General features: G+C 44.2%; 8 protein-coding genes across 8 annotated transcripts; 5 read left to right on the top strand and 3 right to left on the bottom strand.

Annotated features, from left to right (window-relative positions):
• Positions 1-50: 50 nt before the first annotated feature.
• O0I10_000499 (uncharacterized protein) lies at positions 51-1,396 on the top strand (the record flags this gene model as incomplete). Its single annotated transcript, XM_058480609.1, has 5 exons — positions 51-365; positions 510-798; positions 869-1,039; positions 1,110-1,270; positions 1,337-1,396. The coding sequence occupies 5 exons, from the start codon at positions 51-53 to the stop codon at positions 1,394-1,396; spliced, it is 996 nt and encodes a 331-aa protein (XP_058348173.1).
• Positions 1,397-1,601: 205 nt separating this feature from the next.
• On the top strand, positions 1,602-2,315 carry O0I10_000498 (uncharacterized protein; the record flags this gene model as incomplete). Its single annotated transcript, XM_058480608.1, has 3 exons — positions 1,602-1,767; positions 1,866-2,040; positions 2,105-2,315. The coding sequence occupies 3 exons, from the start codon at positions 1,602-1,604 to the stop codon at positions 2,313-2,315; spliced, it is 552 nt and encodes a 183-aa protein (XP_058348172.1).
• Positions 2,316-2,464: 149 nt separating this feature from the next.
• O0I10_000497 (uncharacterized protein) lies at positions 2,465-4,226 on the bottom strand (the record flags this gene model as incomplete). Its single annotated transcript, XM_058480607.1, has 7 exons — positions 2,465-2,982; positions 3,038-3,196; positions 3,250-3,415; positions 3,470-3,553; positions 3,619-3,690; positions 3,793-3,981; positions 4,044-4,226. 7 exons carry the CDS (start codon positions 4,224-4,226, stop codon positions 2,465-2,467), a joined length of 1,371 nt encoding a protein of 456 aa, XP_058348171.1.
• Positions 4,227-6,651: 2,425 nt separating this feature from the next.
• Positions 6,652-7,181, bottom strand: O0I10_000496 (uncharacterized protein; the record flags this gene model as incomplete). Its single annotated transcript, XM_058480606.1, has 3 exons — positions 6,652-6,771; positions 6,837-7,007; positions 7,071-7,181. The coding sequence occupies 3 exons, from the start codon at positions 7,179-7,181 to the stop codon at positions 6,652-6,654; spliced, it is 402 nt and encodes a 133-aa protein (XP_058348170.1).
• Positions 7,182-10,621: 3,440 nt separating this feature from the next.
• On the bottom strand, positions 10,622-12,003 carry O0I10_000495 (uncharacterized protein; the record flags this gene model as incomplete). The annotated part of the gene is made up of 3 exons (XM_058480605.1): positions 10,622-11,342; positions 11,416-11,779; positions 11,841-12,003. 3 exons carry the CDS (start codon positions 12,001-12,003, stop codon positions 10,622-10,624), a joined length of 1,248 nt encoding a protein of 415 aa, XP_058348169.1.
• Positions 12,004-15,337: 3,334 nt separating this feature from the next.
• Positions 15,338-16,702, top strand: O0I10_000494 (uncharacterized protein; the record flags this gene model as incomplete). Its single annotated transcript, XM_058480604.1, has 1 exon — positions 15,338-16,702. One exon carries the CDS (start codon positions 15,338-15,340, stop codon positions 16,700-16,702), a length of 1,365 nt encoding a protein of 454 aa, XP_058348168.1.
• A 400-nt stretch (positions 16,703-17,102) lies between these two features.
• On the top strand, positions 17,103-17,661 carry O0I10_000493 (uncharacterized protein; the record flags this gene model as incomplete). Its single annotated transcript, XM_058480603.1, has 2 exons — positions 17,103-17,209; positions 17,289-17,661. 2 exons carry the CDS (start codon positions 17,103-17,105, stop codon positions 17,659-17,661), a joined length of 480 nt encoding a protein of 159 aa, XP_058348167.1.
• Positions 17,662-19,349: 1,688 nt separating this feature from the next.
• Positions 19,350-26,198, top strand: O0I10_000492 (uncharacterized protein; the record flags this gene model as incomplete). The annotated part of the gene is made up of 4 exons (XM_058480602.1): positions 19,350-19,386; positions 19,443-19,791; positions 19,853-21,596; positions 21,657-26,198. The coding sequence occupies 4 exons, from the start codon at positions 19,350-19,352 to the stop codon at positions 26,196-26,198; spliced, it is 6,672 nt and encodes a 2,223-aa protein (XP_058348166.1).
• Between the last annotated feature and the right edge of the window lie 312 nt (positions 26,199-26,510).

The following is a 26,510-nucleotide window of genomic DNA, read 5'->3' as shown; positions in this document are numbered from 1 at the left end:
CATTCACCACCACCACAGCACACTCTATTATCGCCAACATGGTACAACACATGTCCGATACAGCATCCGTCTTATCATCCACGCCAACGTTGATCCAATCGGATGACCCACGATTTGTGGAGCTTCACAGCGTACGTGAACCACGACGACATGACGGCTTTATGCGACTTCAAGAAAGCGAAGATGCACCATCAAAGCGTTTACGTGAATTGATGTTTGGACCTACTCTCAGGCCATGGTTTACGTGGGCATCAGCTGCCACAATGATCATCATCATGATCTTTGAATATGCCAAAAGCCTAGATCTTGCACGTAGCATGATTCAAACAGCTCCGTTCAATCCACTCATCGGCCCATCATCCACCGTAAGTAGTGGGAAAAGGGGGAAAAGGCAAAAACTGAAACAATGGAGGGGACAATGGGGTCGATTTCTCTTTTGTTTATTATTGACGATATGCTATTGTGGCGTGTGTGTGTGCGTCGTTGTTATGACAATGATTTAATTTTAGGTCTTCATTATCACTGGAGCAAGATATACCCCTTGTATGCGTTCAGTACCTTCATGCACCGATCCATCATGTGTCGAATTATGCCAAAACACCCAAGAAGGCTTCCGTTTTTTTAGTGCATTATTCATTCATGCAGGTCTCATTCATATCGTGCTTGCCCTCGTGATTCATTTTTGGATCGGTGCAGGGTTGGAAAGATCTCTGGGCGTCGTGCGGTTTGCCATTTTGTACCTCGTGCCAGGCACGTTTGGGTTTGTGCTTAGTGCTCTCGTCAGCCCAGCAACTGCAGGTAACACCATGTTTGCATAAACAAGAAGCCAAATCATGAAAAAGATGATCGCTGATATGATCCATCATAGTGTCGACAGGGTGTACGGGATCATTGGTAGGATTAGCAGGGTTCATGCTGGTGGATATGGCGTTTCATCCCGACACGGTGCAAAAACGACGACTTTTATGTGTGCTATTATCCATACCAATAGCCTTCGTTTTTGGCATCTTCCCTTACATTGACAACTTTTGTCATCTTGGTAATACAAAAAACGCGTGCGTGTATTGTGACATACGGCGTATACTAATACATGGGTCATGCTATTGTAGGTGGGCTTGCCATGGGGATCATTATGGGGTGTGCGCTCGTTCCACAACGTAAAACAAGTTCATGCATCGAATGGTGTATACGGGCTATTGCAGCAAGCATAGCAGTGGCTGTGTTTGCATCATGCTTATACGTGTTTTACTCGGTATCAGATCCAACCACGGTAAGGAAGGAAGGAAGGCGAGTGGGTAAAAAAAGGGCTTGAGCTAATCATGGTTGATGCTTTTAGATATGTCCAAATTGTAAATATTTTTCGTGTGTGCCAGTTAGTAATTGGTGTGAGCTGTAAAGAAAGTGATAACAAATGCATACACAACACCTTATGCCATTAATGAGCAGAGTGATGGAATTTTGTGAAACCGATGACGTCTCGCCGGATATGTTCGGGGCCGAAGTAAAAGAGAGATGGGGAATTCAAAGCATAAAAAACTGACGCGGCTGACGCACCTTTTCTCTTGCTTCTTTTTTCACTTTACTTTTATCTTTCATACATCATGGTTAAGGCTGTTGCAGTTATTCGTGGCGATTCTCCTGTCACTGGCACTATCACTTTCACTCAAGAATCTGAGAATGCTCCCACCACCGTTGAGGCCACCGTCTCTGGTTTGACTGAGGGCAAGCACGGTTTCCACGTCCACGAGTTTGGTGACAACACCAACGGTATGTGCTAGCCGAATATCCCCACCTCGGGGGGTGCGGCACTTTAACCTTGATGTTTAGGATCTGTTTACTCATATGTATCATCACAATTATCATAGGCTGTACTTCCGCTGGTGCTCACTTCAACCCCTTCGGCAAGAAGCACGGTGCCCCCGAAGCTGAAGAGCGTCATGTTGGTGACTTGGGCAACGTTGTTGCCGATGCTAATGGCAAGGCTACCTTGAAGATCACTGATAGCCAAGTCAAGTTGATTGGTCCCCACTCTGTTATTGGGTATGTTTTCAACTGGCATAACATATAACATACACGACATTCTTACGCAACCATGTTATTATAGCCGTACCATCGTCGTTCACGCTGGTGAAGATGATCTTGGTCTTGGTGGTCATGAACTTTCCTTGACCACTGGCAATGCTGGTGACCGCTGGGCTTGCGGTGTCATTGGTGGTAAAGTATCAAATCGAATCGCGTGGAAATTTCAACCATGCGCTACGCGTCGGCATATGACTAATCAATCAATCATCATCTCTCTTGTAGTCGCCAAGTAAGGTTTTCACAAACAACAATGACTCTCTCTCACACACACACCCACACAACACCACATCAACAAAGCAATGCAATAATAAAATCTAAAAATATCCACGTTTGCTTGTATAATCAAGATTCATCATTCTATTGGTGGGTGGGGGGAGGGAATTTATTGTCTGAAAGGATTATGCGTGTTTTGTGATTTATATTTGGGTGGGGTTGCTGGTGGTATATGATCTCCATTAGCTAACGGTGGTGGTGGAGGTTGTGCAGGTGATACTTGTGGTGGCGGATGTGATAATGGGCGAGATGAGGATGGCGGTGTATTATTGGATAAAGTACTGTTGCTAGGCGACGGTGGTGATAGCATAGCGTCTTGGGGAATAGTTGGTGGTGCAGCAGCTGCATTATTTGTATCTGGTGGTGGTGCTTCATACATGGGTGGAGGTTGATCAGGATAGTCGGAAGAAGAGGTGCCACCAAACCCATCCACTGGTTGACCAGACAAGATACCATCCACAATGCGTCGACGTTCATTATGCAATGCATTCCTTGTGGATTCAATCGCCACTTGAAGACGTCCTTGTGCTCCTTCCGCATATTGCTTGTAATGCCGTATCCATTGAAGAGACTTGTCAGCGTTGTGTCGACATGTAGCAATCAAAGCGAATGTGTGTTGTGCCTTGGCTGTGTATAAAATAAGCACGTGTTGAAGATAGCCATCCTTTGGATTCTCAATTACCTTTCCATGCAACATCCACATAGCTCATGTTGATTTGTAGATTGTTGAGCACCATGTTGTTCGTTACAGTGTCGAGTGTCTCTGGATGTGGAACCTCAGGTAGCACTTGTCGTACAATGTTCATTCGCCGTTGAGCTTCCCAGGCGTGTCTTTTTGATACTAAAGATCCATTAGCGGCCCATCTCTTTACAGCATTCATAACTCCAACTTACGTTCCAGACATGCAGCTTGATGTTCATCCATCATACTCACACCAAATAAATCAAAGGGGACATAGTTGATGGCACTATCCAAGGCGCGGATCGTCTTGTTCATTTCACGCTTGGCCTGATCCAAGTTGTATTCAGCATCCTTAAATCTACCGGCATCTCGTGCAGCCTATACAATTTGGTATGAATACCTCATAAAAGATTCACAATAAGAGATACTCACCGTATCCGATTGTTGAATGTAGTTATCGAGCTCGCTTTTCAATTGAGGTTCCAAAGGATAAGAGGGATCACTGACATCAAAGATCTAAAAACAAATTCACACGTGTGAGGGTCACTTGAACACCCATGTTCCCCCTCTATTTCACGTACCTCATCCAACAAGCGGTTCAACTCTTCTCTTGTCTGTCGTATGTGATCCATTTGCCGTTCCAGGCTAGTTTGCTATTAATGCAATGTGAGCATGTGCGGGGAAGGAAAACCATACGTCAATGCGCATTGCATGAAAAAAAGGGGGGAAGAGGAGGGAAGTAAACCACACAATACCTTGTCTGTCACGATACCCAATTCAGCTTGAAGTTCCTCAATCTTACGTTTGCATTGCTGTTCAGTGTCAAAAGCTTGCTGGTACTTGGCTTGTCCAATGGCTGTCTTTTCACGTTTCTTGCCTGTCAACGTAGCTGCTGCAGACCTTAACGACAGGTGACGCAACTTGCGCACATCATCAAATTCCTTCTTCCTATGATCATCAAAGTTTAATTGGGTGTATCCACTTGTAAAAAGAGGCAGTTGTCTACTTGCGAGTTTTCAATGAGGGCGCCTAATTCGACTTGCTTGGAACGAATTTGTTCAGTGAGACGATCTCGTTCGGCGGTGCATCCTTCCAGCTCAAGGTTGTATTCGTGTTCTCGTGCAAGCTCTTTGGATAGTTTCTGATACTGTGATGCTCGATCGTTGACACGAGCGGCGATGGTGGTCATTTTCAAAGGGTACTTTGTAAAGAAGGGTGAAAATAGAGTTGGCGGAGAACGTGCAATGGAAGGAGGAAAGAACAGCCGTTTTGCCAGCAGGCGATGAGCTCACAATGATGCCTAATCTCCTCCGATAGTAATCAACAACAACTCTTGTATTCTTCTTGTTTACATGTCCTTCTTGTTTATATGTTAACGAAGAGAAATAAACGTTGACTATTTAACAATATTCTCATTCTCTTGTTTGTGCCGTTTACGATCTTTTTACACGTACCAATAGATGGAACATTCTCTTACACTGCCCGCTTGATACTCTATTAGCGACAAACATTGCCAAGAATTGAAGACAGCTCAGCATACCATGTGCATCATTCAATCGGAAAATATCATTGTTCCCGAGAAAGTGTATTGATCGTCTTTGTTCCTGTGGCCAACGGCTATAACAATAACAAGCACTCTGTATGGGACGAGGAACATTGGCCTTGCTTATGTAGTCATTAGGATTAAGCCAACCCACTTTCTTTGCATCAACACCCCAAGCTGGAAGGAAAAAACAACCTCATGTGGTTAGCTTTGTGCAACATAGCCACAATGATTGATGACGAAGTGGCTCGACCGTCATTGTTGCTGTTGGCTGTACCTGGTAAAGAGGCTCATACGTTGGTACGTTCCTACTTACTATTTTGCATACATACCTCCTTCATATTGTGATTAATGAGGAAGCTATAATAAACGTTCTTCTTTTGGAGGGAATGAGAGCAATCAAGCGAATGACCATGGTGGTGGTATTAACATGTACATAGCTGCAGATGGCTACTATGAGCGCCAAGCATGTTTTTATAAAAGGGAAGCTTCCTGTGATTCTTGATTCGAAATGGCCGATCAGAGCTGCGCCTATGACACCCCTCAAAAGTACTTTTTGGTCAGTGATCACGTTTTGTTTAGGATCGGCACATGGATTGCATAACAGGCCGATTACAGAGATCAAAAGCAAGGTAAGTGTAGGATCGTATAGGACATTAATAATGTGTAGACACCATGTAGCTCTTCACAATCACTATGTTAAATGGAAGTAGCGGTGGCTTTTTAAAAGTAGGTAACAGGATAACCATTTGGCAAACATTATACCCAAACTTGGTGTCTGTAAAAAAGTCCAATCGTGTCAATGCTAAGGTATTTGAGCAATAGCTATGAGATTCTATCTTCTTGCGGAGGTCTTGAGCCATGGCAGTTATTGACATCCCAACTTGTACGTCGATTTTTTCCCTTTTCGATCATGAATGATTCATCCAATTCTTTTCGGCCATGACGATGGTGGCAGCTCTTGCGTTGAATACCTTCGTCCTAGGCCACGACACCATTGCCCAGCATCACTGATTCACTCTTGTATCGGCATTTAGAGCAAAGCAATTACATCTAGGACAGCAGCAACCACCCATCTTCTTTCACAATAACCCCCAAATACCGATCTTTGTAAACAAGGTTCAATACAATAATGAAAGCAATAGTCATAATGAAAGCATCTCCTCTCCTTGAAGCATCATGCAAGATGGGTCCATAAGCATCGAATGGAAGGAGTAGAAAGAAAACTGCACCATGTTTCATCATGGTAATTATAGTATCATCCTAACATTGCTCTTGGGAGTGATCAATACCACGCCACCTGCCAATACAATGATGATCTGATAATTTCATTGTGTCCATACTCCTATTGCTGCTGCTGTCACAGCCAACAAACACCATGGAAAGCTTCCAAAGAATATTGCCTCACCCCTTTTACTACACACGTATACTTTTTATAGCTCTCACGCTGTGCTGGATGCATTTACCAGGCACCTGTGGATAAGCGGCTAGACCCGTACAACAGACCAATACATTTACGGGTGAACGGGCTGAGTGATAACTTGGCTTGGACCATCCATAGCCCCATTCCTTGCAAACACCCGGTATAGAACAAGAAGGAGTTGATGAAACAAAACCTGTTGATTCACGTGTGATTTCATTGTTGTAACGTAACAGCATCCACCACTTCCTCAGATATGTAGGTGTGATGGATCATCGATGATCCCCCCTTTCATCTTTGCTGCTGATGATACAATTATAGGTGCACCTGAAAACTATACATACATAATATCGGCACATGACTGCACATGAATATTGAAAATGGACATCACCACGTGCATTGACGTGTTGATGCAATCTTGTTCGTAAATATTTTGTCTGGTGGTGGTACATGTGAAAGACAAAAGTATAGTGTACAAGAATGTGGTGTGGAAAAAATGATTGATATTGATACAAATGAGTGTGATGGGGGCGAAGGGGGAGAAAGATAAGAGAGAGCGAGTGAGGGATCACTGTGCAAAGTATATATGGGGTCTCAAAGGATGCGTCAATGGTTAAACCAAGGGAGATGTTGACCAGGTTGGTATATTCTTTATACCTCATACCACGTGATCTTGCCAACACCCTTGTTCATGTCGCCAACCACTTTCTTGAACACTTTAGGAGTAAGATCGAGATCGCCATTCTTGCAACCAGGGCATGCGTCATTGATCTAATTGAGCAATGTGTTATAAGCGTTAGCGCAAAAAGGCGAGGTTTGCTTGTATTTTGCCTTACCTTGACAGTAGCGGAGCCCTTGGGACCTTTCACTCTTATTCTGCGTCCGCACCACTTGCTCTTCTTGTTCATGTTACCGTATTGCTTGTGGTTCAAAGCAACGATCATTGAATTGCTGTTCTCCTTTGGACCACATGCACCATAGACACCGCCTTCAGTTTCGGGAACAAACTATACATCCATTGAGGTGTAAGTATATAGATGCCTCTATGCTACATGCAATTCTCAATTTACCCAAGTTGCAGTTCCATGATAGTTCTTACGTCTCTTTTCGAGGGAGACGGGTGCAGCGGTAACGGACAAAACAGCCAAGATGAGAGCGAGGAAAAGTGCAATTCGAAGCATTGTTGTTAATTGTTGTCAATTGTAGATAGAAATGAAAGTGATGGGGGGTTGTTTGAATAATTCAAAAAAGAACGACCAGCGTTGATAAAGAGAGAGGGAAGATGAAAAAATTTATGTTGAAAGAAGCCAATGCAATTGGGGATCAAGCGTCTTTTATATAATTGCGAATTCTGACAATTGCGTGTCGCCCTCCTGGTCAATTAGGTGACACAAGATATATTGACCACTGTAAACAACGCCTAGCCGACGATGTTTTTCCATGGATTCTGAATGCTGTGTCCTGTGCCTTATACCCCTTGCTCCGATTATTGTTGCACTTGTGCCCCAGACCCGTCAATTTATTTGCCCAAAAGCGGGGGGTAATCCTTCCAGGCAAACGCCACGTTTTCCCAAAGATGAGGAGAGTAAAAAAAAGGAGATGAATGGTGTGTATGTGTGGCCATTGTGTGTATGATGCGCGCGCATGTTATATTAACATGTTTTCGTCATTGTAATCCGCATTGACGGACACATGGTAAGATACCTTTTCAAAACGTTTAGCTCCTTTGTCCCTATTTCGGTCCGATGACATGTAAATCTAGGACTTTGTGTACCCTTATCGGCAATTGGGCTATTCGCAATCGTTTCCAAGAGAAGTTATAGTGGTCGACATTTGTTGGGAGTTGTACGATCATCAAAGAGATTGGCGTTCGTGTATGTATTTACTAATGCTACAAGTTGTACATTTGCACAGCCCCATCAATTTCCGCTGATGATGGATCCCGCACTCAATTAAGTGCAATTGCCCTTTTAGAAACCCGAGGTGAAACAATCCTTTTACGTATGCACCCTTCGCATATAGAGGAGGGAAAAATCAAGCTCATAGGCTGCAAGTCATCAGAACTAGACTTTTTAATATTTTACTCGCAAACAAGACCATGGCTGGATAAGGTGAGTGAGCCTATTTCTCAGTGGCTTGGTGCAAATGGAGAAGGTGGGTAATTGCAAGCCTTTCGGACTTGTTTTCTCTTGCATTTGATGTGTAGTTTTAGAATGCATAGCGATCCATCACCCTTTCCTTACTCAAGCTAATCCTAAGCATCCTCTTTTCTAGTATACTGGACCATTTATTAGCCATACCATGCTTAACATTGAGAACTATTCCATACTGGGCTATCATAGGCGGACCCTACTAAGGGGAAGGATCCATCATGCACTCTTCTACCAATAACATTGATCGTCTTTCGGCTGTGTTACACACACACACCTCTGCACCTTTTGCTCTATCAGCGGCTGCTACTGGACAATGAACAAAGACCACTTTTCGTGTAGCATGACGCTCAAAGCGAGTATAGGAAAAACATAAGGGTACTTGTTTCTCCAAATTTTCATAATGATGTGTCGAGGCTTTATGCGAGCAATATTGATCAGCATGTCCAATAGCATCTTGTGTGAAAGTTTCAGGTTCGAGAGGGGCAATCTCAATATCAAGGTGTGATGTACAGTGTTCATGCATTTATACAAGAGGTGTCCGCCCTATTTAATTTCCACTTCTTCCACTCTCAGCCCCTTGCCTCTTCTTCGCAATCTCAACTGTTGCCCCATTCAAGTATACAACTACCACCTGCGCACGATTGTCCTGCTCCAGCCCATCTTGTCAAATGCTACGAATGTCTTGATCCGATTGTCTTTGACTGAATGGCAAGTGCATGGTGTGTACAGCCCACTACAACACTCGAGTCTCTTGACACAACACACGCTCTTGTACGCTTCCCTGCCACGACCAATTGTAACAGCATTCATTCCAGCAATTGCTTTTAGCAAGGTCTTTAGCCCATTGTATCAAACAGCATTCACGGCCTTGTCACTCTACTGCAACACACGCTCATCCACTCTCCTCTACACGACCAATCGCAGCAGTTGCTATTAGCGAGGTCTTTACTCCATTGTCTCAAGTTACTTGCAGCCTTTTTTACGTGAACAGCAAATAGTCATCACATGGGAACAGTCTTTTTTACGTGTATCAACTTGCTTTAATGCATACGGATTCCAATGGATGATGCCATATCGGCTATCAAGTACACCTCGTTACAAGCACCTTCACGTGGTTGAGCTGCGATACAATGTCCCCAAGCAGTGGATTGATCAACAGCCGGATGGAAAAGGATGCATATCAGCAGCAATATTGGACTTGCAATGGCTATGGATGGATGGATGCACTCAAGTGGAGCAATGAGAAATCTTGGATGTTGCTTCAAGTACTTGGTACGTTGTCAACAGGAAGGATGGATCATGTCACATGGATACTGTTGAGGATGATGGTTGATTGGATGACATTGACGAGAGGCGTTCTACAGCAATGGATGGTATGTACTGGAATGTTCGAGTCAAGACACACATCAACTATTTTGCATTCATGGAGTGAAGATGTGTATGACGACAGCAACCAAGGATACAACGACAAAATGATATTCGTCGACTCCAAGTGATTCAATTATACCTTATTCAACTTGCAATACCTGTTCCTTTTTCATATCTACTACTTAGATGATAAGCACCCACACTACCACATCCTATTCTTCGACTTTCCATTAAACGAGCATTGTATACAACATAATAATGAAATCTTAGTAATCTATTCCCATAACACCGGCAATCAGCTAATCGTTTCTTCCATAGCGAATAGAGATTCGAGGCAATTTGGGGGGGGGTTGGAGTTTGCAAACCATGTTGGGTTCTCGTATATAAAAGGTCAAAGTTGGGATTATGAGCAAAAGATGAATATGATTGGGAAGAAGTGTGTCCGTGGCGGAAGGCGTTACATCACCATCATGCGAGTTGCAGTGGTATGTGCCACCAAATCCAGTTTTGCGTATGCATCTCGGGAGGTAACTACATCAAATGGAATGTGAGTATGCGCTTCATCAAGCAAAACGATTTGGTATTGCATTGTTTAAAGAGCCAGATATCACAACGACAAGGACAATGAAAGTAGGATAACAATGTCCATGACATACACACACCAGCTTGGGCTGTGAATGTGCCAGCAATCAATGATCGAATGGTGAGAGACAACGTCCTTGTTTATATGTGCGTGGTGGTAATCACAAGAAAAGGAGGAAAGAATAGTAAGACACCTTCACAATGACCATGGATAAGCATGGTGGCTATCACAATGAGACGTTGTTTGCGTGTGTTGCATGGCACCTTCATCACAATACTTGATCACTGCATGGTATCACTGACAAGCTCATGAGTTGCAAGACATTTAGAACATGGTATTTTTGTATGTATTTTCATTTATTACTTTACACAAGACTACGGAGGTGTGTGTGCGAGTCTTTTTCTCATTTTGGATTAAAAACAGGAAATCGATATTGATGGGAGGTGGTGGATGAATTTGTAGATATATATGTGTGCGTGTGTGTGTGCGAATATATACGTGATGTTGTTGAATGGATTTACTCGCTCTCAAAGACAGCAGCCATACCCATACCAGTACCAATGCACATGCTAGTGACACCAATCTTCTTGCCTTGACGCTTCAATTCGGGCAACAAAGTGGCGATTTGACGGGCACCAGTGCAGCCGAGAGGATGGCCAAAGGCAATAGCACCACCCTTGGGGTTGACCTTTTCGAAAGGAACACCGAGCTTCTCAACAGAGTAGACAGCTTGGGAAGCGAAAGCCTCGTTGATCTCGTAAATGTCAACATCCTCAAGCTTGATACCAGCACGCTCAACAGCAACAGGGATGGCAAAGGCAGGACCAACACCCATGATACGAGGAGGAACACCAACGACAGCAGAGGTGATGTACTTGCCAACGATGGGGAGACCAAGCTTTTGAGCAGTCTTACGCTTCATCAAAAGAACGGCAGCAGCACCATCAGAGACTTGGGAAGCATTACCAGCAGTGGTAGAACCCTCTTCATCGAAAGCAGGACGCAACTTGGCAAGCTTTTCAGCAGTGGTACCAGGACGAACACCATCATCACGATCAACGATCACCTTCTTTTCGTTACCATCCTTGTCGGTGATAGTAGCTTCAAGAGGAACGATTTCTTCCTTGAACCAGCCATTCTTTTGAGCCTCAACAGCCTTGGTGTGGGATGAAGCAGCGAAAGCATCTTGCTTTTGACGGGTGACACCAAAGTCGCTGGCAACGTTCTCGGAGGTGATACTATAATGATACACCACCATCAATCAACAACATGATCCCATTTATGATACACACACTCTTTTTGTTTACTTACCCCATGGGGACCAAACAATCAGCAGCAGCAGGGCAGCTCTCAGCGATCTTGTCAGAGGAAGGAGCAAGGGATTGAGGGCCATAGTTTTGGGTCATGGATTCGACACCAGCACCAATACCAACTTCAATCAAACCAGCTTGGATAGCAGTAGCGATTTGAACAACGGCTTGAAGACCAGAGGAGCATTGACGGTTGACGGTGTTGACAGAGGTAGTCTCAGGGAAACCAGCATGCAAAGCAGCCATACGAGCATTGGTAGCTCCACCGCCAGCGGGAAGGACGTTACCAACAGCAATATCATTGACAAGAGCAGGGTTGATCTTGGTTTGCTTCAAAATACCCTGGAAGACACCAGAGAGGATTTCTATATACACGTTCAAGAACATTAATGGGATTGCTTTTTGCCATTCAAGTTATGAAATTACCTTCAGGAAGAGCCTCAGCGAAAGGACCCTTGCGAGCACGGGTGATGGCCGATCGAAGAGCAGAGACAATGACAACGTCCTCGGGAGACTTGACACCAATCTTGTTGGCGACATTGTCAGAGGGAGCAAGGTGAGAAGAGACTTGTTGGATACGAGAAGCCATTATTGATGTTGTTGTGGGGTATAACAGTGATAAAGAAAGCTGCAAAATCAAGAGCCCTTTTTGTACTCGATCATGCTGACTCAGGCAAATTGGGATTTTTGCTTAGTCCGCTGTCTATTACTGGTTACTTGTTTTCACGTGAAGTGACTCCCACCACCACTTTGGGTCCCTTCCCCTCCCTTCCCATAAGATGTCATGGTATTGGTTTATAATAGAATACTTGTATTATGGTCATTGTAGATGTGAAATTGTAACATTGGATATACGGATAATGTACACTGAATACAAAAGCATTGATCAAAAGTGAGAAAAGGTGGTTGTGTTGCGGAGCTTGTCATGCGAACATGTGGGACGAATGATGCATCATAGCATATGAAAGAAAGAATGTGATTAAACAAAGCAGTGTGGGGTAGGCACAAATGCGTCTTTTTGATCTGACCAATCGCTCATCCGCTATCCTTTACCCCCGCCTTCTCTTGAATAATCTTCATGAGGGTCTTGCCGTTTGATCGAAAAGTTGATGTTTTGGATAGCTAAACCCAAGTTTCCCAGATACCTTTTCCCCTTACGTAAGGGTAGTTCACTATATATGTAGACACGGACCTTATACTGTAAGCTCTTTTTGTGAGTTTGTCGCAGCTAGCAATGGAGAGAGAACACGAATAAAATAAAGACAATGGTAACTTGATGATAGCAGGCTTCATTTATTATAGCTGTGCACTTTTTATGTCCTCTATAAAGCTTTCCCTTTCTGGGCGGTAGTCGAAAAGGAGAAAGGTGGATTTGCCACTCAATGTTGCAACTCCTTTGACGTGGTAAAAGTGGTTGATCACACTATGGTCAATCAACCACCTCCCTTTTCTTGCAAGAACAACAATTCCCACGCCCATGCATGTATAAACAAGGATGCTGTGCCATCAACAACATCATCCATCTCTTTCATTCATCACATCTAGTGGCTTTACCGATGGCTCTTGGTGAGCCGTTATGGTCAAAACATAGCTTTATTGCTTGTGTCTTCATGCCATTTGACCTATTCCTTGATGGATCCTTTTTTGTAATACATGTATGATCATCTTTTGTATCTTTATTTTGATTTGTATATTGACAAGCTCTTTAAGCAGCGAGTCGCTTCCAAAAAGGAATCATGTTGTAGCGACTCGTGTTCCTCGTGCAACATCTGCAAAGCAGAGGGCATTCCTTTGTTGGCCACTTGAAGTGGTTCGGTGTTGTCATAGGCCTTTGCGATGCTCATCCTGCATTATCAAAGCATGATCCTTTTCTAACCTGATGCTTGAAAAAGGCATCATCGACACACAACAAATTTGCTCAAAGATCGGCTTGGGTGATTCGACCCTTCTTGGTCATGCTGCAGAACGTTTCGAGACGTTATTAAACGCAAGGCATCAAGGCACTGCCCACAAAACGAAGATGTAGTATACTCTGGTAGCAAGAATCGATAAGCTTACGCAAGTACCTTACATACGTGTGATACCCGCCCTACCAATCTCGATTGGCTAGGTTGCCTATTCCTGGTGGAGATGATAATGTGACATGAACCCAATGGTGACGAACCTTGATGAAGTGGAATGGGATCAAATGCTGCGGCTTTATTATGCTTGTTGTCAGCCGTAATTGTACGACATGCAAAACAACCATCCTAATGTTTGCTGCATCTAACACAGTGAAAGCCTCTTGGCGTTTATTGATAGCAAGTATGCAGTTGATCGCATTTGAAGAACACTGGTACCATTATGGATCGATTGAAGTTGGGCCTGACCACAGCTGCTACAGGAACAGGCGAATAACATGTACCCACCCATTCATCAGCTCGTGTATGGTTATATCGTCCATAGCCCTTTTCTCTCAAAATAAACAAAATCCACGTCTAATATGTACTTGTTCTGATGCTTTGCTTATATACTTCTCGCCGTACACACGCAAAATAGTGTACCCATTCTCCTTGTTTGGATTACAACTACATGCCTGTTCTCATCCGAAAACGGTTCATTGTTGACTCACTTTGGCTTTCAACGTTACCATGGATACGCCACCTACAACAATATAGGGAAGCATACAAGATACAAGTTTATTGCCAAGATCCATCATTTACATGAATAGAAAATAGGTAGACACCTGCTCTTGGGAAAATGGGATGAAAATTGGGAGCATGAATGTCATGCACAAGCATGTGCGTATTGAGCTTTGGGATGGAAGGAGCTATCCCACTTTTCGAAGCTGACTACTATAATAAGATTTGCAACTCCAATAGGCCAGCGATAAGATAAGAGCGGAGCACACCACATTATGGTAAGCAACGACGCGTTCTTCAACCATGTTATTCAGCACATATTTTTGGTACTGAGTCTGGAAAAGAAAAAGGATCCCTATGGTGTTGTCAATACGTCAATGCGATAAACACGTGTTGAGTGGAAGAAGCGATAGGTATCCGCGGCGTTACGAGTAGCCGTCCTTAATGGGGCATTGCGTATATCGGGTGAGGGAAGTTCAGCTCAACGAGCTATATCCATTGTTGCGTTTGATGATTGGATATGATGCAAGCGTGGGCTTTACCATATATGGGTCTTACTGAGTCATCTGTGCCACTCTTCTCGGATGGAAAAAGTCTGGTAAGCCGCTCTTTGACGACAAAGGCATACAACTTTTCGTTTTCATTTACACATTGAATGAATAAAAATGTTGAATATGAATGAAAGCTTGCATGTGTGAATGTATACAAAGGTATTACAAGGTGACTGATGACCAAGCTACCCCAGCCTATGTGGCGATCTGGCAAAAGCAGCTGTTGAAACACAGAAGAAAGACCCGAAGGCCCGAAAAAATTTTCATTATTAGGGCTAGAAGCGTGCTCCTTGTTCCTTTTTTCCCTTTGCTTCTTCTTCCTACCTTATTTCACCTGCTCCACTTTGTCAAGCACACAACCCTGCTTCTTTTTAACTATATCAGCTCCACCTTTTCTCTAACTATTCTATCTATCTGAACACTCTCATCTCTCCCCTGTTTCATTTGTATTGTGCATCGAGTTCAAGATGCACACCAAGTTCTAATCTCCCGTTTGCTCCCCGCACCTTAAGTAACTTTTTTTTATAAACCCAAAGACCTAGCGACCGAATACTCGCTTTTTTAAGAATAACATCAAGATGGCCTATTATTACATGTTCAACGGAAAGCACGTAGGAAACGACGTCGATTGATACAGAAGACCGCCCCCGCCCAAGATATATACAACACGAGCAAACAAGGAAGACAAAGATTCAGTTACCAACATACACAATCAATAACAACACCACCACCAGCCAACAGCTACAGCGTCATGAACACCGATACATTCAATACGTTTTTTCAATCATTCGATCAACCCACAGGGGACCAGTCCGATTTTCTGGTGAACCTCTTTCAAGACCAATCTACCCCCATGGCAACGGATGATCAAATGCCGTTCCTATCACCACCCACTTCATCACTCGAATCCTCACCTGTTGCATCGCCACAGTCGAGTGCTGAAGGTTCTCCAACAACAACTCTTTTACAAGACAACTTTTTACACAACCTACTCATGTCGTCACCTGATGACTTTAGTGGACTTGTGGATCCAACTGCTATTGTCAACCAAATGGAACAAGATTTCATCAAGCTTGAGGATACCGAGATGGCACCCACTACACCACCCGCATCACCACCACCAGCACCTTCGGATAAGACATCGGTAGCAGAAGCAGCAGCAGCAGCTTGTGCAGCTATTGTTGGTGGTAGTGCATCATCGCCATCAACATCTCCCATCATGAAGGAAAAGCAACCCCCCTCTCATCGTAAGCAACGTGTTCTTCCTCATGGTCAATCCACCTTTCCTATCAAGGTTGCCAGCAGCAAGACTTCACGACCCCCACGCAAATTGGAATGCTTCAATTGCAAGGTGACCAAGACACCTTTATGGCGACGTACTCCGGATCGGGCTCATACCTTGTGCAATGCTTGCGGTCTTTACTACAAGCAGTACAACCAACATCGACCCCTGCATGTGCGTCACAAGACCCAGCAAACGAGTCAGCTCCGCACTCATCCTTATGCCTCAGAACGTGTCTTGGCCCCATCGTCGTCTCCATCATCGGTTACAGCATCATCATCACCCCAAAGCAATGTTGCCCCCATGATGTTTGCCACTTTGCCTTTGTTGCAGCCAACTTCCACTCAAGGTACTACCAAGATGGTGGATATCGACAAGACATCATCATCCACTGAGGAATCTTCATCTTCATCATCATCATCCAATGCAAATAACAGTGGTGTGGAATGTGCCAATTGTCATCAAACCCAGACTCCTCTTTGGCGTAAAAATGATCGTGGTGAGCCTGTATGCAATGCATGTGGATTGTATTCTCGCTTGCATCATCGTGATCGACCCATTGAAATGCGCAAGACCAAGATTCAACGTCGTCGCAGGGATTGGGCTATTGAGGAAGAGGATCATCATCATCATCAAGGCGATGTCAAGGACCAAATGGCTACTGCCGCTAGTGTGATGGATGCCGAGGATGCTCGTTTCTTGTCCTTATTGGTGCAAATGAACAACGACCAAATGCAGGGATTCCTTGGTATGCTAGAACGTCGATGCGATATTTTACGTGCGGTGCTTGACGCGTCTCCTCAAGCCAAATCTGAACCCATACAACAACAATAGCAAGCTTCTTTTTCTTCTTTTTTTTGTTTCTTTCCTTTTATTTTCAATTGCATATACATATCATGAATAAAACATCAGTGCATATAAAAAAAGATTCTTGTTCCCAATGCAGCCATGTGTTTCTCCTAGATCATATCCGTGTGGTGGGTACTTTTTATCCCAATTTCACCATGCTCCGCGCGCGCCCAGTTTCTCCTGATCTGAGAATGCCCGTGATGTTGCATATAGAGAAAGAGAGAGAAAAAATAACATGTATGTGTGGAGAAGGGGGTGATATCAAAATGACAAGTGTTTGGCTTACATGCTTATAGACAAAAGACCACTTGAACATCCGCTCCCATGTTTTACTTTTGTTGTCCCTTTTTTTCTTTTATTCTTTCCTTGTTTCTTTTTGTGTTCGATGGAAAAATCGTTGATGGATTATGATCAAAGCTTGGAAGCTTTAGAGAAGCAACGTGAGGAACTTGAACTTGTCATGCAGAGAATGGGCAAGGAATGGGAAGAAAGGTAAACTACATTGCGCTTGACTCAATCGACGCCACCGATGGGTAACTGATTCCACTCCTTGTTGGACATGGTATGATAGTGGTGCTGGTATAGGATGGCTGGGTGCACTCAACTTGCCGTCGTCCAGAGAATCAAGTAGTACATCGGGTCCGTCAGCTGAGTATCTTGGATCACTTCTCAATGTCAACGAGGATTTACTGGCACAGAGCCTCTCCAATACCACAACACCCTCTCCGGCACCTCATCATCAACCCACATCCATTCCGGGCATTCCATTGCCTTTAGCCACTCCCAGCAGTGAATCCATCTTAACAACAACGGCATCTACTACCACAGAGGATAAGGATACGACCAACAACAATGACCAACATACTTCCTATGTTACTTCACCACCCATCACCCCAGATGAATCATTGTTAAAAGGTGCCATCCATGAACCATCTTCTTCTTGATCCCGGTTATTCTCTCCTCATTTTCTCCTCATCCCCTTACTTCTTATTCTAACCCTTTCTTCTTCTTCTTCATGTTCTTCCATATCCAAAAGAATATCCGCACGCATGCATTTCTCTCTCTCTCTCTCTCTTTTCTACTTTATCCTCACTCCCATTTTACCCCTGATGCATTCTATCTCAGTAGCTGGTCTTTGTTTTCATTCTTGCTGTTGTTGTCGTGTGTTTTCTTGAACGGCAGTTTAACAAGTCGGCCTGCAATCATATCCAGAGGACTCTACTATGGGCTTTGGTCAGCTCCTCCTGCATCCTTCGGAAATCGAATATTGTGTATGCAGCATTTCAAGGGGAACAGTAGCAATTATCAACATCGCTCTCTCTCTCTATTATCTCTTTTTCTCTTATCGTTAGCATCGAAATCCCTCATTCTTTCCTTCAAATCATCCCCAATCTCCGCATCCATGAACAATGAAACACTAATGATTGTATCCATCTTGCTCATTCATCCCATAAACAAAGCTACTGTAGCCATAACAAACAAAACAACATGTATGTATACGCTGAATGTGGAGTGGGAATGCTGCACACATGGTTCAAACTTGACAAGATGGAGGAGGATGATCATCCACCTGATTGTAAACAACGATTGCATTAGCATATAGTGTAACCATCAAAGTGAGCCTTTTCACAAGGCACTGCTCTACTTCTTGGCATATCTTTTGTGCTACTACTACTGCCACTGCCACTGCCACTTTAAAAGTAGCAACCAAAACCTGTTTTATAGCCAAAACTTTGACATGATATCATGTGATTCACTCATTGTTGAGATTGCTCTCGTATTATTGGACGCATGCTTGCTGTCTTTGATGTGTGGATGCCATAACTACGACATGGTCAACATCATGGGAGGATTGAAGGGACTACTTAACCCACTGAATGCTTTAGGCTAGTATCACGTACTTTCATACTCAATAAACACGGCGGTCCTAGCAGCATTCAAAAAGAGAAATCACAAGGAATATCTGCAAGGATCCCCATTCACACAAAAAGTCGCTTCTAAATTCAGCTTGTTCCTGAGAGAATCATGCAGCAGCTTACCAATGTACATAAACCCAGCTTTGATGCAGTATGAGTACCATTGATTCTGTCAGCCAGCTCCCATATGATAGATGGTCTTTTGATAAAGATGTGTGGTCACGTAAATGGCATGCATTGATTGTATGGATGATAGAGGTCATGAAGGATGCAAAAAAGACCCAACATGGTGATCATGAAGATATTATATCATAGCAATCCCCCCAGGATTTCCATGTTTAACAAGTGTGGATACCCCAACGAGATGTCATTGTTTTTTTAGAGCAAGTTGGAATCGGCCCCAAAATGCGTTGTGCCGTAACCGAGGTTGGGGTCAATGTGTTACAACCCGATTATCGCGTTGGGCAATGGCATGGATCACGCACAAAGCAGCTATCAAACCCAGATATCTCTTTATCCTTCTTCCTTCTCTTCTTCATATCATCATCATCATCAAACACGCATCCATACACACACACAGTTGTTTGCTAGTTTGCATTAATACCACCTTATCCTCTCATCCATACCATCATCCGATTTCCATTTCTGCATCTCTTCTTCTCTACACCTTTTATTTTACATACTCTTCTGCTTGAATACTTTAATACTACTAGACTATGGTCGATCGTACAAATGTCGCAAGCCATTTCCTCGGTAAGACACGTGTAGCTGAAGAGCACAATGGCATGTACTAATGGTAGCTATTCAAGGTGGCAATTCGGTGCAAGTGGCGCCTCAAGGAGCAGTACGCGATTTCGTACAGGCACATGAAGGACATACAGTGATCAGCAAAGTGCTTATTGCGAACAATGGCATGGCAGCCATGAAGGAGATTCGTTCTGTACGCAAGTGGGCCTATGAGACGTTTGGTGACGAGCGAGCTATTGAGTTTACAGTGATGGCAACACCAGAAGACCTATCCGTCAACGCCGAATATATCCGCATGGCCGACAATTACATTGAAGTCCCTGGTGGCACGAATAACAACAATTACGCCAATGTTGAGTTGATTGTGGATGTGGCAGAAAGAAGTGGTGTTCATGCTGTATGGGCAGGATGGTAAGTTGTTGTAATAGGTGTCTACATGGCTTGTTCTAATAGAAGTCTCTTCATCCAAAAGGGGCCACGCATCAGAAAACCCACGATTACCAGAAATGTTAGCTCAAAGCAAGAACAAGTGTGTATTTATCGGTCCACCAGCATCGGCTATGCGATCCTTGGGTGATAAGATCTCTTCTACTATTGTTGCACAACATGCCAATGTCCCAACCATGAGCTGGAGCGGTGATGGTATCAGCCAAGTAGCCCAAACGGAGGAAGGCCATGTTTTGGTCGAAGAGAAGGTGTATTTGGATGCATGTGTACAAACGGCTGAAGAAGGTCTTGCGTCGGCTGAGAAGATTGGATTCCCTGTCATGATCAAAGCATCTGAAGGTGGTGGTGGCAAGGGTATTCGTAAAGTGGAGGATGCTGCCAGCTTCAAACAAGCTTTTCATCAAGTGCAAGGTGAAATCCCTGGATCTCCTATTTTCATCATGAAGCTTGCTGGCAACGCTCGTCATTTGGAAGTGCAACTTTTGGCTGATCAATACGGCAATGCTATCAGCTTGTTTGGTCGTGATTGTTCAGTACAACGTCGTCATCAAAAGATCATTGAAGAAGCTCCTGTTACTATTGCCAAGCCTGATGTATTTGAGCAAATGGAAAAGGCAGCCGTACGACTTGGCAAGCTTGTGGGATATGTATCAGCTGGTACCGTTGAGTATTTGTACAGCCATCAAGATGAACGTTTCTACTTTTTGGAGTTGAATCCAAGATTGCAAGTGGAGCATCCAACCACTGAAATGGTTTCGGGTGTCAATTTACCAGCCGCTCAATTGCAAATCGCTATGGGTATCCCTCTTCATCGTATTCGCGATATTCGCATGCTTTATGGTGTACAGCACAACAGCGCATCTCCTATTGATTTCGACTTTGCCAATCCCAATTCATTTGAAGTGCTACGTCGTCCAGTAGCCAAAGGACATGTTATTGCTGTGCGCATCACTGCCGAGAATCCTGATGCTGGTTTCAAGCCTTCTTCTGGAATGATGCATGAGCTCAATTTCCGATCCAGTACCAATGTTTGGGGTTATTTTTCGGTTGCATCAGCTGGTGGTTTGCATGAATACGCTGATTCACAGTTTGGTCACATTTTCGCTTATGGAGAGAATCGACAACAGGCTCGCAAGAATATGGTCATGGCATTGAAAGAAATCTCCATTCGTGCAGCTTTTCGTACAACAGTTGAATACATCATTCGTTTATTGGAGACTCAAGACTTTGAAGAGAATACAATCAATACTGGATGGCTTGATATGCTCATTTCAACCAAGTTGACAGCCGAACGACCTGATCAAATGCTTGCCGTGTTTTGTGGTGCTGTTATCAAAGCACATGCCTTGTCTCAAGAATGCCGTAAACAGTACAAACAAAGCCTTGAACGTGGCCAAGTCCCCGGTAGAGACATGCTCAAAACCGTGTTCACTGTGGATTTCATCTATGAGGATCATCGTTACAACTTTACAGTCACTCAATCAGCACCCAGCATTTATACCTTATATTTGAACGGCACCAAAACACAAGTTGGCGTGCGTGATCTCACTGATGGCGGCTTGTTGGTATCTCTTGGCGGCAAATCATACACCACCTATTCACGTGACGAGGTTCAAGCTACACGTCTTATGATTGATGGCAAGACTTGTTTACTCGAGAAGGAATCGGATCCAACACAGTTACGCTCACCTTCACCTGGCAAACTTGTCAGCTTATTATTGGAGAATGGACAACATGTGAAAGCTGGTCAAGCATATGCTGAGATCGAGGTAAGATAAGAAAACAGAGGAAGATAGTAAAGGCAAGTAATTGACATGCATATCGAATAGGTCATGAAAATGTACATGCCATTGCTCGCTCAAGAAGATGGTTGCGTTCAATTCATCAAGCAAGTGGGTGCTACCCTTGAAGCTGGTGACATTATTGGTGTTCTCTCGCTTGATGATCCATCACGTGTGAAAAAGACATTGCCTTTTGCTGGTACTGTTCCTGCTTTTGGTCCTCCTCACATCACTGGCGAGAAGCCCATCCAACGATTCCGTGCCACTAAGCGTGCTCTCGAGTACATTCTCCAAGGCTATGACAACCAAGCTTTGGTGCAAACAGCTGTCAAGGACTTGTCTCAAGTCTTACGTGATCCACAATTGCCGTTCTCAGAGACTGCTGCCCTTATGTCATCCATGTCGGGCCGTATGCCTTCTCGCCTCGAGCAAAGCTTCCAAGAGTGCCTCAAAACAAACAGCGATGAATTTCCAGCTACGCAACTTTTGCAATTGATCGAGTCATATGTACGTGAACATGCATCGACACATGCCGAGGTATCAGCCATCAAGACTCAAGTAGCACCTTTGGCGGAAGTATTTGAGCGATACAGCAAAGGATTGAAGCATCACGAGTATTCAGTCTATGTGGAGCTCATTGAGCAATACTATGTCGTCGAGATCTTATTCAGCGGACAACAGAATCGTGATGAGGAAGTTGTGCTCTCCCTTCGTGATCAACACAAGGATGATTTGGACAAGGTGCTCAACATTATTCTATCACATGCGAAGGTGTCTAGCAAAAACAACCTTGTGCTCATTTTGCTTGACCTCATTTCACCTGGTGTTGGTGGTGGCCTCGACAAGTTCTTTACACCTATTCTCAAGCAACTTTCAGAGATCGATAGCCGCGCCACTCAAAAAGTTGCACTCAAAGCACGTGAGCTGTTGATCCTATGTCAATTACCATCCTACGAGGAACGCCAAGGTCAAATGTTGCAAATCTTGAGAAACTCTGTCACCGAGAGTGTCTATGGTGGAGGAATTGAGATGCGTACGCCTAGCTATGATGCGATCAAGGACTTGGTCGATACCAAATTCAATGTCTTTGATGTGCTGCCCAACTTTTTCTACCACGATGAACCCTACATTGCCCTCGCTGCTTTGGAAGTATACGCACGCCGTTCATATCATGCGTACAAGATTTTGGATGTGGCGTACAATTTGGAACATGCTCCTTACGTCGTTGCTTGGAAATTCCTTATGCAAACTGCTACTCGCAGTATCGATTCAAACAAGCGTATCGCCTCATATTCGGATTTGACATTCTTGCTCAACAACACGGAAGAAGAGCCTGTACGTACAGGTGCCATGACAGCATGTCACTCGCTTGATGAAATGGAAAAGGAATTACCACGCATCCTTACTGCTTTTGAGGAAGAAGAGTTACCCGCAATGATGGCTGCTCGTGCTGGTGCTACTACCAAGAAGCCTGCTCGCATGGAAAACATCCTCAACATTGCCATCCACAGCGAGACGACTCAAGATGATGCCTATTGGAAGCACAAGGTGGCTCAAGTGATCAAACAGCATAAAGATGCATTCCGCCGTGCCCATCTACGTCGTGTTACCATTGTGATTTGCCGTGCCAACCAATGGCCCGATTTTTACACATTCCGTGAGCGTGAAGATTATGTTGAAGATGAAACCATCCGCCATATTGAACCTGCTCTTGCCTATCAATTGGAGCTTGCACGTCTTTCCAACTTTGACATCAAGCCATGCTTCATTGAAAATCGGCAAATGCACGTGTACTATGCCGTTGCTAAGGAAAATCCAAGCGATTGCCGTTTCTTTATTCGTGCATTGGTACGACCAGGTCGCGTGAAAGATTCCATGCGTACAGCCGATTATTTGATATCTGAAAGTGATCGATTGTTGACCGATATTTTGGATACATTGGAGATTGTCAGCCATGAATACAAGAATTCCGATTGCAATCACTTGTTCATCAACTTTATTCCAACATTTGCTATTGAAGCTGACCAAGTTGAACACGCCCTCAAAGAATTTGTCGATCGCCATGGAAAACGCCTCTGGAAGCTACGTGTGACAGGAGCAGAGATTCGATTCAACATTCAGTCGCAACGTGATGGCCCTGATGCACCTATCATCCCCATGCGATTTACAGTCAACAATGTATCGGGCTATATTCTAAAGATGGATGCCTACCAAGAAGCCAAGACTGACAAGGGCACATGGATTCACAAATCAGTGGGAAGTATTCCAGGCGCTATGCACATGCAACCTATCACCACGCCTTACCCAACCAAAGAATGGCTTCAACCTCGCCGCTACAAGGCTCATCTTATGGGCACCACTTATGTGTACGATTTCCCTGAATTGTTCAAGCAAGCTATTCATAATCAATGGGTACAAGCTATCGCGCAGGATCCATCACTCAAGGAGCCAAGTCATGTGATCGAGGGCAAAGAGCTCGTGGTGGATGAGGATGGCTCTATTCAAGAAATCGATCGTGCTCCAGGAACCAATACTGTAGGCATGATCGCATGGTTATTGACATTGCGTTCACCTGAATACCCCAAGGGACGTCGTGTGGTGGTGATTGCGAATGATATCACTTTCAAGATTGGTTCATTTGGTGTGGCCGAGGATACCTTTTTCTACAAGGCATCAGAGCTTGCTCGTAGTTTGGGTATCCCTCGTATCTATTTGTCTGCCAATTCAGGAGCACGTATTGGTTTGGCTGATGAGCTCATTAGTCAATTCAAGGCTGCATGGAAGGATCCTGCCAATCCAGCTGCCGGCTTCAAGTATTTGTATCTGACCCCTGAGACATATCAATCCATTGCCGCTCAGCAAAACAATGGCCAAAAAAGTGTCAACGTCGAAGAGATTGAAGAAGATGGTGAAAAACGTTGCCGCATCATTGACGTTATTGGCTACAACGATGGTCTTGGTGTTGAAAATTTGCGAGGATCGGGTCTTATTGCAGGTGCTACATCTCGTGCTTATGATGATATCTTCACCATTACCTTGGTCACATGTCGCTCTGTGGGTATCGGTGCCTATTTGGTGCGATTGGGTCAACGTGCTGTGCAAAATGAAGGCCAACCTATTATCTTGACGGGTGCTCCAGCTCTCAACAAGGTGCTTGGTCGTGAAGTATACACATCCAATTTGCAACTTGGCGGCACACAGATCATGTACAAGAATGGTGTATCACATTTGACAGCTGAGAATGATCTCGAAGGCGTTGTCAAGATTGTACAGTGGTTGTCATTCGTGCCTGAAGTGCGTGATGCTCCTGTTGTTACTCGTATTGGTGTTGACCCTGTGGATCGTGAAATTGAATACATGCCACCCAAAGGTCCTTCGGATCCACGTTTGTTTTTGAATGGCAAAGAAGAAGAAGGGGGTCGATGGCTATCAGGTTTCTTTGATCGCAACTCTTTTGTTGAAACATTGAGTGGTTGGGCACGCACAGTGGTTACAGGTCGTGCACGCCTTGGTGGAATTCCTATGGGCGTTGTCGCTGTTGAAACACGCACCGTTGAAAACATCATTCCTGCCGATCCTGCTAATGCCGAATCCACTGAACAAGTGCTTATGGAAGCTGGTGGCGTATGGTATCCCAATTCAGCATTCAAGACTGCACAAGCTATCAATGACTTTAACAAGGGTGAACAATTGCCATTGATGATATTTGCCAATTGGCGTGGTTTCTCTGGTGGTCAACGTGACATGTACAATGAAGTACTCAAGTATGGCGCCAAGATTGTTGATGCGCTTAGCAACTACAAGCAACCTGTATTTGTGTACCTTGTTCCTAATGGCGAGTTACGTGGTGGTGCATGGGTTGTTATCGATCCCACTATCAACGAGGACATGATGGAAATGTATGCCGATAAGGAAGCACGTGGAGGTGTGCTTGAGCCTGAAGGTATTGTTGAGATCAAGTATCGCAAGGCACAGCAACTAGCAACAATGGAACGACTTGATGAGCGATATGCAAGCCTGAAGCGACAACTTGAAGATCCTAGCAAGTCGACCGAAGAAAAGAACGAGATCAAGAAGCAGTTGGAAGCACGTGAACAAGAATTATTACCAGTGTACCAGCAAATCGCTATTCAGTTTGCCGACTTGCATGATCGTGCTGGTCGTATGGAAGCTAAAGGTGTGATTCGCAAACCACTCGAATGGCGACATGCTCGACACTACTTTTATTGGCGCGTACGTCGTAGACTTGCCGAGGAGTATACTTTACGCAAGATTGTCAGTGCTACCAACAATCGCTTGCCTCGAGAGCAAATGTGCAGCTTGATGAAGCAGTGGTTTGGTCAGGATAACAACAACGAGACGAGCCAATGGGACATTGCTGATCGACATGTTGCAGAGTGGTTCGATAACTATGCAACGCCCATTGAACAACGCATCAACAAGCTCAAGCGTGATACTACCAAGGAACAAGTGGTTGTGCTCGGTGCTATGGATCAAGACGCTGTCATTGAAGGCTTTAGCAAGTTGATCGAAAACATGAGCCCTGAGGCACGCAAGGAAACTTTACGAAAGCTGGCGTCTCGCTTTTGAATAATATAGTAGTTGATTTTAGTTGATTTTTACCCCATTTACTTTTAATCCGCTTTTACATTCTTCTTCTATTCTCAATATAAACGAAACCATTGTACTTGAAAAACATACATGCGTGCTTATCATGTGGAGGGGCAATGTATGGAAAAATGGTAGCGTCTTTCTGATACAAAAATGCAAGCCAAGTCATCTGTGGGCACAGGAATTAGCTCAATATAAATATTTGCCTACTCGATGTGAAAGGAAAAGCGGGAACATGTTCGGGAGAAGAAAATGCAGTAACACTTGGCATCGTACATGAAGGAGCCATGA

Source organism: Lichtheimia ornata, assembly GCF_029851405.1.
Source record: "Lichtheimia ornata isolate CBS 291.66 chromosome Unknown scaffold00002, whole genome shotgun sequence".
Classification (NCBI taxonomy): Eukaryota; Fungi; Mucoromycota; class Mucoromycetes; order Mucorales; family Lichtheimiaceae; genus Lichtheimia; species Lichtheimia ornata.
The sequence above is the reverse complement of the archived record's forward strand: the minus strand, read 5'-3'. Positions and strand labels throughout refer to the sequence as shown.